Below are 10,875 nucleotides of genomic sequence, written 5' to 3' on the forward strand. Positions count from 1 at the left end.
AAGTAGAAGGAATGAAGACTAAATTGAAAAGTATCACAGAAAAAAAGCTGAGACTTCAGAGGTTAACTGGCGCAAGGAGAGCAAGAGCGGGTATGAGAGAAAGCAGAACTATGTGAGAGAATGAGAGAGAGAGCCAGGGAAAGAGAGGAAGTTAAGAAAGTAAGTGTGGATGCAAGGAAGAGAGATGAGAGGAAGATGGGATAGTACAAGAGAAAGTGTAGAAGCAGAAATAGATAGGGATGTCAAGTGAGAGAAAAATAAATGAAGCTGTGAGGAGAGAGGAGAGATGTATGGATATTTGATGAGTTGAGGTATGATGAGGAGTGTTAGAGGAACCTGTCTGGAAGAATGACAGAGTGTGGTAATGAACATGGGTGAAAACATATGATATGACAGTGACTGTTTGTACAAATGACCTAAAAAAGTAGTGAATCAGATAGCAATACATTTGAGATTGATGTTAGGGACTGTGTAGCAGAAGAATGCAAGAGAGAAGATAATGTGCTGCCCAGGTATGATAATGAAGAGTTGAGAAGAGCAATGATAATGAATGATAGCAATTCCAAAATACATGGATGTGATGTTTGGAGTGCATTTGACAAAAAGAGAGAGGGAGATGTATGCAACCTCTGAAGGCTGAAGGATGTAATCATTTGGAGAAGCTGTTGTTTTCTGGGTAACCGAGTATATGTAAGGATAAGAAAACTAGAGTAGCCATTGTTGAAGCTGGCAAGATGAGCTCTTATAGAGACAACGGTTTAGAGGACGAATAGTATATAGAATTATGCAAGACCAAGTGGAGGCTGGGCTGCAGAGAGCAATAACAGATATAGTAATAATGACAATGCACTTTGTTTTCTATACATGAATGCCATGAGTATTAGGAATAAAGGTAAAGAGTTCGTAACACTGACTGACTTAGTATTTCTGAAAATTGCTAGTATAGTGAAAAGTAGATGACAGAAGAAAATATTGTAATTTTGACAAGGAAGGTAAACAGGATGAAGAAATGGTACTTGTGATGACTGATGAGTTATCTGTCAAGGATAGAACTAGAATGGAAATTTTTCAGAGTACAGTAATCTACCATTTATCCAAACACATTGGGAAGGCAATCTGCCATTCTGGTAACTGAAGAGGTGGACGATTGAAGTACACTTATGTGATGCTGTACCAGAAGTTGGTTGACATGCGAGTTAATTGAAGTGTCGTTGCTTTGAAAGTTGGATAAATAGTAGATTAATCTACATTGTGTGAGTTAGAGGTGGATGGACAAGATATTTAGTGGTATGTTAATATAGGCAGAAAATACAGATTGATGGGCAAGAAATTTTTAAGCAAATTAATTTGGCAAGTGCAAATATTAATACTAATAATAATGAAAGATGTGATAGATGTGATAATGAAATTTTACCATGTGTTTCATGCTAATGACTTGGTTGTTATATGCAAGTCTTACAACATGGTAGGTTCCTAAGGAGTGGTAGCAAAATGGAAATATCAAAGTATAAATTTGTACTTCTCTAGTGGCTGCTACGATTTTGGAAAAATTGGAGCTCATGTATATTTTTTTTTTTTTTTTTGGAGGGGGAGGGAGAGAGATTCTTGTTTTAGTACTCTTGTGGCGCCATTTATAATAAAGTAAAAACAGTAGTGAATGAGAGAGGAAAGGCATAAACTACCATTTTTCTGGATTTTGGAAAGGCATTTAATAAGATACCACATAAATTGATATTATGTTTATGTAGTTGCAACATTAGTTCATATATGAAGCTAGTGGAAAAGAGACCAGCTTTCTGACAGATATTCAAGAGTTATGTATGAGGAAGCAATATAGGAGTAAGAAGATAAGATTAGAAACAGGGATCAATAGGATTCACTACTGAAACCATCACTATTCAGTCTTTATGTCAAATACCATTACTGAATTACAGAGAGATATTCAGTTGTTTGTAGATGATTATAACTAGTAGTGCTAATATTATAACTTGGCAAGAGGATTTGAATAAGCTCAAAAGGCGGAATAATGAACGGAAGATATCAGTTTAATACAGCTAAATTTCTGAAGTGGAAGAAGCTAGAGATCATGTAGTGACTTGGGATAGAAATATGAAGTTTGAACACATTGCAATGTTGTGTATATAGAGCACTGCTGCAGTATTTAGGACATTGATCAGCAAAAATATAAGAGTGATAGTACCATTGTATACAGCCTTGATCAGGTACAAAACTGGATTACTGTGCTTGGATCTAGTCACCTGGATTTGGAGGGAATGAATGTAACTGTAGAGAGGGTAAAGAGGCAGATAACAGTACTGTGACTGCAGAAGACTGGTTATGATGATAGACTGAAGGCATGTAATCTACAGAGCCTAATGGAAAGGAGACAAAGAGGTGAATGAGACATTTAAGTTATTGAGAGGACTGCCCAGATTGCCAATGGGGAGATTTTTCATATAGTAGCAAAAGAGATGAGGTCATCTTTAGAAGTTGCAAAACAAAAATAGCAAGAGTAAAATGTTTTTTTTTTTTTTGCATGAAGAGGTGTTAGGAGTACAGAATGCATTGCCTGAGCAGATGGTGAGAGTGCAAACAGTGTATGAGTTTTAGGAGTGGATGATACTTTATGTTATCATAAGTGGACCTATTATGATGAATCTTATAGCTCCATGTAGGTTAGGAATAATAACAGTAATAAGTTAACCATTTCATAAGGAACACATGAAGACATTATGTAGTCAATAATATTAGGAGAACAGCCTGAACTGCATGCTTACTCAGTTTGCCTTTGTGGTCGATCATGATACTTATATGCTAGATTCTTCATTGTCTAAGATAAATATTTGTGATTAAGTTCTTTTAATCCTTACATCATTACACACCACATTACACAGATGGACATTTTAATAGCTTAAGAGTGAGTGAACTGGAAAAACAGTTGCAACATGGAAATAGTGTATGATGCAAGTAAGAGATCAGGACAGTCGTATTGAAGAGACAAATGTGCTTGGCAATGGAAAGTAGTAGTAGGACAAGAGATGAAAAGAGAATGGGAATGCAAGAGGAACCTGGGCAAAGAGGGCCGTATTGTCGGGCAGAAATTTGTTCTGTAGTAGGAGAATTGTGTCATTGATGGGGACATTAGTGAAAAGGGCAGAAACGTTGAAACTGACTAACAGGTCGTCTTTGTCGAGTGTTATGTTTTTAATTTTGTTTATAAAGTGTTGTGTGTTTTTTTATGTAGGAGGGGGAATGACCTACCAACTCCTTGAGTGTTGCCGCTAATTTCTTGGCTAGGTGGTAATTGGGACTGTCTATTCCTTCCACGATTGGGCGAAGGGGCACATTTTGTTTGTGTATTTTCGGAACCCCATATAATCTGGGGGGGGGGGGCATATCAGAAAAAATCAACAGAATCCTACAACATTATAACCTCAATGCCACCTTTAAACCACCCACTAAACTTAAAACCATATTCAACTCCTCTAAGGATCCTCTCCTCCCATTAGCACATCCTGGTGTCTATTGCATCCGCTGCACCTGTAACTTACCGTACATTGCTGAAACAGGACGGACAATCCCTATACGCAAGAAAGAACACATTAGACACATTAAATATAACCATTATGGTGAAGCAGGCCTCTCAGACCACGCACTCAACACCTTACACCAAATCAACTGGAAAAGCACCTGCTCCTTACACTGCACAAAAACCTGGTAAGAAAGGAAATTAGGAATCCTGCGAAATCCTGATAAACCACCCAAATATCAACAACAAAGATGGCATGAAAATTCCAAGGATCTGGATGGCACACATTCAGCCTACCTAAAATGAAAGATCCAGCATAAGTCAGGACTCTAGCCAATCCTTAGCTAGTATTAGAAACCATTCCATACCAACTGGCTGGAATGATGTTAATATATGTATATAGTAGACAACACTAATAACAGGACTCTAGCATTGATGTATAATTTTTTATTTTATTTTATTATTTTTTTTTTTTTTTCTCACTAGAGGTCAGGCCAACAATTGTTGTAGCAGTTGGTCAGTGTCTTTAATAAACCAGTTGATTGTAGTATAGCTTGTTTCCTGTGTATAGTTGTATGCTCCAGAAGATGACCTTGACATAAAGGTCGAAACGTCGAATGTAGATTTTAGTTATATTAAACTAAAGTTTTTATTCAAACACGGTAGTTGTCTCCATAATTTTCGAAACGTCGAATGTAGATTTTAGTTATATTAAACTAAAGTTTTTATTCAAACACGGTAGTTGTCTCCATAATTTTCAAAAATGTATGCAATCTATTAAATTTCCTCAATTTTCCTCAGAACTATCATATCAATAGTAGGTTACTTGTTTCATTTCTAACTCAATTCTCATATCTATATGTTAAAAACTAGTTTTGACATATATAATTAAAATAATTTTTAGACATCTATATTTCAACAGCGGCTTGTTTATTGGCAACTTGGATTTTTTTACTAATGTTTCTCCTCCATCTACTTATTCAACAAGCTCTCTACCATACTAGCCTCACTTCTATTATCTATTTCTATATTTAAAATATCATACTCAGGAAAAACTGTGTAAACTATTTGAGACCAGTAGTGTTCTAACCATCACAGATAAAAAAAAAAAAAAAAAAAAAAAAAAAAAAAAAAAAAAAAATGCAGTATGCAACTACAGTTAAAAATGTTTAAATTTGTTTCAAACAATGTTTTTGTTTGTTTTCATGAATAACAATCTGAAAGAAAAAAAAAACATATGATACATCTGTGTTGTGTGTGTGGACAAGTAGTCAAGAAATGTGTTGGTAAACAGCTAGAGGAAAGATGAAAGAATTTCTTTCACTCCATCTAGAGGAGTATTTCCCAACGTTTTTTTGATCATGCCCCACCTCAACGCCTCAAAGATTTTGATGCCCCCCCCCTTGCCGACAATGGTGAGAGTGTTTTGACTATATCAGTGATGAGGTGACGAATGCAACATCATTTTCTAATTGCCCCCAAAATATTCAAATTGTCCCCCTATGGAGCATACACCCCACGTTGAGAAATACGGATCTAGAGGCTAGATGGAATGAAAGAAAAGGGCAGTTGGTTCAGTATAAAGCTAAACTCTATGAATGTTGACCAGTAGATGCTTCTATTTTTACATGGTTAGAAAAATATAAAGGAATAATGACCACAGAGTCAGGTAAGCAGAGAACAATTAACTGGAGACTAGATATTACCTAAATAATTTATTATATATTCTTCTGTAAAAGTTAATATACACTTCAAAAAAGAATGAAGAAAAATTTAAAATACTTACTAGGAAATGTTGGTACTACAACTCTGATACCTTTTTGCCCAAGAATATTAATTAGGTGACTAAATACACCACAATTTCCTGGAATACCATGAAGACACATAACCACAGGAGCATCTTCATGTACTCTTATTTCTTCTTTTTCTGTGACAGCTGTATCTACATATTTGATATCCATTGTCACACCACTCTGTGGAATATTTCTGAACCTTTTTTCTGCTCTCCATTCTTTATAGAGTTCTTCACATGCATAAATAGTCACTTGTTGTTCAGGATACATTATTACATATTTATTTTCAATCTTGTCTTCTAAATTAGCATTAGATGAGTTAAAACGATGAAATGAGAAACATGGGACTGAAGGCAACTGACAACTTTTAAGATTTGGTAAATAATAAAGAGTGTCACAGATAATTCCTCTGCTATAAGATCTTTTCAATAATTTTTGTTGAAAGTGCTTTGAAATTTTCAATAAAGTAACACATATTGTTGTCCCAAGTGTCCCTGACATCTTTTAATTCCTAAATAAATAAGATGGCATACACTAAAAAATAGAAAATGAAAATTATTTATTTGAACATACTGAGAAAACGTGCATATATCTAATATTTAAAACTTCAATAAAACTAATCATTAGAGATAACCAGCTAGCAAAAAATCTGTATATACTACTATTAATATTCAAATGATATACAAAACAGTCTAAATATTTATTGATCTGTGAGTAAAGCATCTGTTTTCATAATGTTAATTTCCCTCATGGGATTCAAGAAATAGTATAGCTATACAATAGTAATAATGTATTGCATAAGATGAAGAGAACTGAGACAATCAGCCACAAATGTTCAACTCTCATATGGTTAGTTTGCTATTGACAGATATCCTAAGTTCTATCAAGTGATTATTCCAATATCTTCTAACATAATCAAACTTTTTAAGAACCTCATATCAAAATTTAATGAACTACACAAAATTTCATGTAATATTTCATGCATGACAGTAGTAGTATTAGTTGGTAAATGGCATTGTGTGTTGATGGTAATAGTTGGAGAATTAAGCAAGATAGACTTGAGTTGTATATAGTGGAGCAGACTGCTCTCCTGCAATAAGTCCTTAGAGGTATCATGTAATAATAATAATAATCTTTCAACTGCTGATATCACTTAGAGTATTGAGGGGGGAGGGGAACTAAAGGGTCAATTTCCGTAAAAATAATATACTAAAATTAAACAATAAAAAAAAATGTATTCATGTTAACTAGAAGTATCCTTTCATTGTAATCTCTCAATTACACTGTTGCACTTAATTCTCCAACTAATTTGCAGGTAAGTTAGCCGAGGGTAGGGATACAGCTAAATGAATATTATTATCATCATCATCATCACAAGAAACCTTCATGGAGTTAGGGCATCAAAAGAGGACATATCACACAAAACATGTCATACCTTTTCTGAAATTTGTTCATACTATGTGCACTCACAACCTCAAAAACAAGCATTCCAATCATGCAGAGCTCTATAAGAGAAAAATCTACTTCTCATCCCTTTTTTAACTACATTCATTCTCACTTCATGGATGCTCCATCATCCTCTCCCCATCCTTCATAAAATAAAAAATTCCATCTACTGGTATCCTGTATGATCCTTAATGTATAAATATACAGCTGCCTAATGTTATCCCATGAGTCAGTCGATGTCAATTACACTGTTGCACTTAATTCTCCAACTAATTTGCAGGTAAGTTAGCCGAGGGTAGGGATACAGCTAAATGAATATTATTATCATCATCATCATCACAAGAAACCTTCATGGAGTTAGGGCATCAAAAGAGGACATATCACACAAAACATGTCATACCTTTTCTGAAATTTGTTCATACTATGTGCACTCACAACCTCAAAAACAAGCATTCCAATCATGCAGAGCTCTATAAGAGAAAAATCTACTTCTCATCCCTTTTTTAACTACATTCATTCTCACTTCATGGATGCTCCATCATCCTCTCCCCATCCTTCATAAAATAAAAAATTCCATCTACTGGTATCCTGTATGATCCTTAATGTATAAATATACAGCTGCCTAATGTTATCCCATGAGTCAGTCGATGTGCTCAAAAATATAAAGTTCAGTTAACTAATGGTTTGGTTATTGTGAGTTTGATAAGTGAGAGAATATTAATATATATATATATATATATATATATATATATATATATATATATATATATTTTATATATTTTTCTGGCTTGTGTGAAACTTAAAATGTAATGACAGAAATTCATATTTTTAGTTTTTCCCTCCCACTCCCCCTAATATTTGTATGAGTTATACTGATGGCTAATGAAATGCAGTATATAAGATCTTAATTAAAATCTGTTGTGATAATTCAATGTTGATTAAAATCAGACTAGTTTGCAAAGTGATTCAAAACAAAAGTGCATGTTGCAAATAAGAATAAACTTTGTGGACTATACTTAAGGATTAGAAACTACCATAAAATAAAAATGCATTTCATAATAGCATTTTTGTACAGTGACATCATTACCATAACAATTCAGCAAGGAGCCATTTTTGGCATATGTAGATATAATGATGTTTTGCTTTTTTTTTTTTTTTCCTAAAAAAGCAGTTCATATGGAATCAAACTGATATAACTGAACAAATTATAACAGAAATCATGAATCCCAAATTTCATTAAATTCCATCTAGCTGAATCAGAATTATCATTTTGAATCATTTTGCCAAAATAATACCATAATCTTATCTTTTTTTTGCTTGTTTATTTGTTGCTTCCACCCATGAAAGGATTATATGCAAACCTATATTACATTTTATGCTGTGGATGAGCTAAGGATTTTTTTCTATTTTTTATAAATTTTATATATATATTCTTTTTTTGTGGTTTTAATTTTATTTTTTACTTTTTTAGTGTGGAAACCTCTAGAGACCAAACAAAACTTTTTCAAGCCAGATCAGGTCTCCAATAAGCAGGATGGTGGTCTCACACTGGCCAACGAAGTTCATCTCCCATCTAAAGACAATCACAAACATCCATACCAACAGCAGGATTCAAACCTGCAGCCTGTTGGTTGGAGAGCAGGTACTCTATCTCATATAGATAGAGCTACCACTCTGCCAACCAAGCCAGCATTAAAATTAAATTGATATATAATTTCTACTGCAAGAATGGACAAAAATATACTAAGATGTTTATGCATTTTTAGATACATTTTGAAAAATGCATCCAAAAATCTAAATGTCAGATAGGAAGCTGATGTTATATTTGAGGTTGAGAACAGCCAGCAACAAATTATTGTTCTTTCATTTCATATTTTCAGCTAATTCATTCACACTCCTTCTAACAGTGAAAAGCATATTTACTAATATGTTGTAGTTTAGAAATGCATAATATTTTCTGATCTACTGTAGCACTGACATGTCATCTTATATATCCTAAAAGAAAAAGAACAAATTATTACAATTTGATGAAACATGAGGATTAAAGGTTTTTAAGATATGTTCTTTCATGTGGTTATATCAGTTGCTTTAATATCATTTTGGTATTTGGTTTCTTATAATGATGTCTGATATAGTAATAGTACTATTACTACTCAAGTGTAAATGGTTACAAGGATGCACTTCATCTACAGATGATTTAAGCAAATACAGTTCTTTTGTGTAATTACAGTGAAATAACAATGACAACTTGGCTGGGAATTCCTTTTCTCTTAGTTAACAACTAGGACTCCAAATCAAAGGGATGGGTATGACACAAGCATCAGTGTTATACGGTTATTGATTCATGCTATTTTCAAAACAGAGTTTAATATGCCAGGTTGAACTTTTATATACTTAAAAGCTGACAAACATTTTTTTCCCATTTCTAGCTATGGTAGTGTCAGGGAAGACAATGTTGATATAGTAAGATTATTTAGGACTGAATGAAAGAAAGCAAGAAGGACAAAGCAGACTACTGATAACATGAGGGGCATTTTAAATATGAAACAATTTCAGTTCTGGCATGAATTTGCATTCTAAAATCCAAGGCTCACTCTATTGAGGAAGGTATGAATTTCAGTATTTTAAAATCTGTCTGTCAGAGGTTGAATATATAAATGAATGTTTTCTTGTCCCAAAAGCTATAAGTTGTATTTGGTTTAGAAATGTATGTTTGTAAAGTGAAACAGAAAGAAAGTTATGTACTCAATCACCCAAAAATGTAGGTTATGCTTTGTTTGAAAAGATGTCTTTACAATATGGCTAGAATTACAATTAACAGTTAAAATGCTGTTATTATCAAGAATAATAACAGCATTTTAGCTGAGCACATACTGAATAGGCATTTTCAAAGTTCATATAATATGTAATATAAACAAAATATTAATAACAGTGTATATTATCAGGTCATAACACTGTATTATCATTTAATCTTGCTATGATCATATCTGCTATTCATATTGGATCATTGTATGTTCCACATCTATTATATTATTATCTGTATGCGATTATTTGATTGGCATGGTATCCTCAAGAATATCAAATGTGCTTCCAGACCATCTTTGAAATAAAATAAATAAATATATAACATTCCCTCCCCAAATACACACAAGGGAAGGTTACGGAACCTACAATTATAAACATTTGAGAGTATTGTTTAAATCACGAATAATCTTGTTGAATTCAGGCGCCAAAATTAGCATTTAGTCATTAAAATTACATTTAACACTAAGATAACTTTACAATAAATCGTCCCCCCCCCTCTAAACTAATATACCTGCTAAATTTGAAGAAGCATCAGGTGTCGAAATACACAAATTTATCGATACACGCGTTAAACCTTTTTTTTGTGTGACATTTTTATTCTGTTTGCATTATATCCGCTTTTTCTGGTTAGTAAAAAGTTGTGCGCTTTGTGTGTATGCGTATTTATTCTATATCAATAGTAATAGCACATTATACATATGTTTTATTTTGCACATATTGTCGTGGTGTGTTGAAAGATTGCGAGTTGTGTAGTATGTCCTCCCTCATATAATAATAATAGTAATAATATATATAAATACATATAAATCACTTAAAAAAGTTTACCTTCGTGTGACAGTATTCGCTACCACACTTAAAGCACCAGTCTGTTGAGTACATTTATAATGCATTTCATCGAAAAACTAGTTTATCAGTTTTGAAGCCTTTTCTGCTCTTTTCTACATAAATTCGGAATCAGTACTCCTCTAAACTTTTTACTGTGTTCAGAAGGATCCAAAGCTATTCAATAGCAGCAACGTGCCACACACTTAGTAAAGCACTAACCACGTTAAGAAATTTCAGATAAAGTACGTAACTCCTCGTTAAACCAGGAGATGAGGAGAAGGGAAAAAAGAATACATAAATAAAAACACGAGGTGATTAAACTCAGAATGACGTGTTCAAACAGTAACCTTGTCCTGTAAGAGGAACTCAGAGCGAAGGTTGGAGATCCAACCGAGTGATAACATTCAAAATGCACACAATGGAAACTTCTGTAAATAAACATTTCTGAATATGCAGCAAAAACACAATGGCAAATTA

General features: G+C 33.4%; 1 protein-coding gene across 1 annotated transcript in view; it reads right to left on the minus strand.

The window, feature by feature from the left end:
• Nucleotides 1-10,649, minus strand: part of LOC150092784 (uncharacterized) — a 104,868-nt gene extending 94,219 nt beyond the window's left edge. Inside the window, exons 1-2 of the mRNA XM_090414529.1 lie at nucleotides 10,399-10,649; nucleotides 5,316-5,856 (exon numbers count right to left, since the gene is read on the minus strand). Coding sequence (XP_090270655.1) covers nucleotides 5,316-5,823 — 508 coding nt within the window. The 5' untranslated portion in view covers nucleotides 5,824-5,856; nucleotides 10,399-10,649. The remainder of the gene's footprint in view (nucleotides 1-5,315; nucleotides 5,857-10,398) is intronic.
• Between the last annotated feature and the right edge of the window lie 226 nt (nucleotides 10,650-10,875).

Source organism: Typopeltis vanoorti, chromosome 25, assembly GCF_054136105.1.
Source record: "Typopeltis vanoorti isolate ZY-2024b chromosome 25, IOZ_Tvanoo_1.0, whole genome shotgun sequence".
Classification (NCBI taxonomy): Eukaryota; Metazoa; Arthropoda; class Arachnida; order Uropygi; family Thelyphonidae; genus Typopeltis; species Typopeltis vanoorti.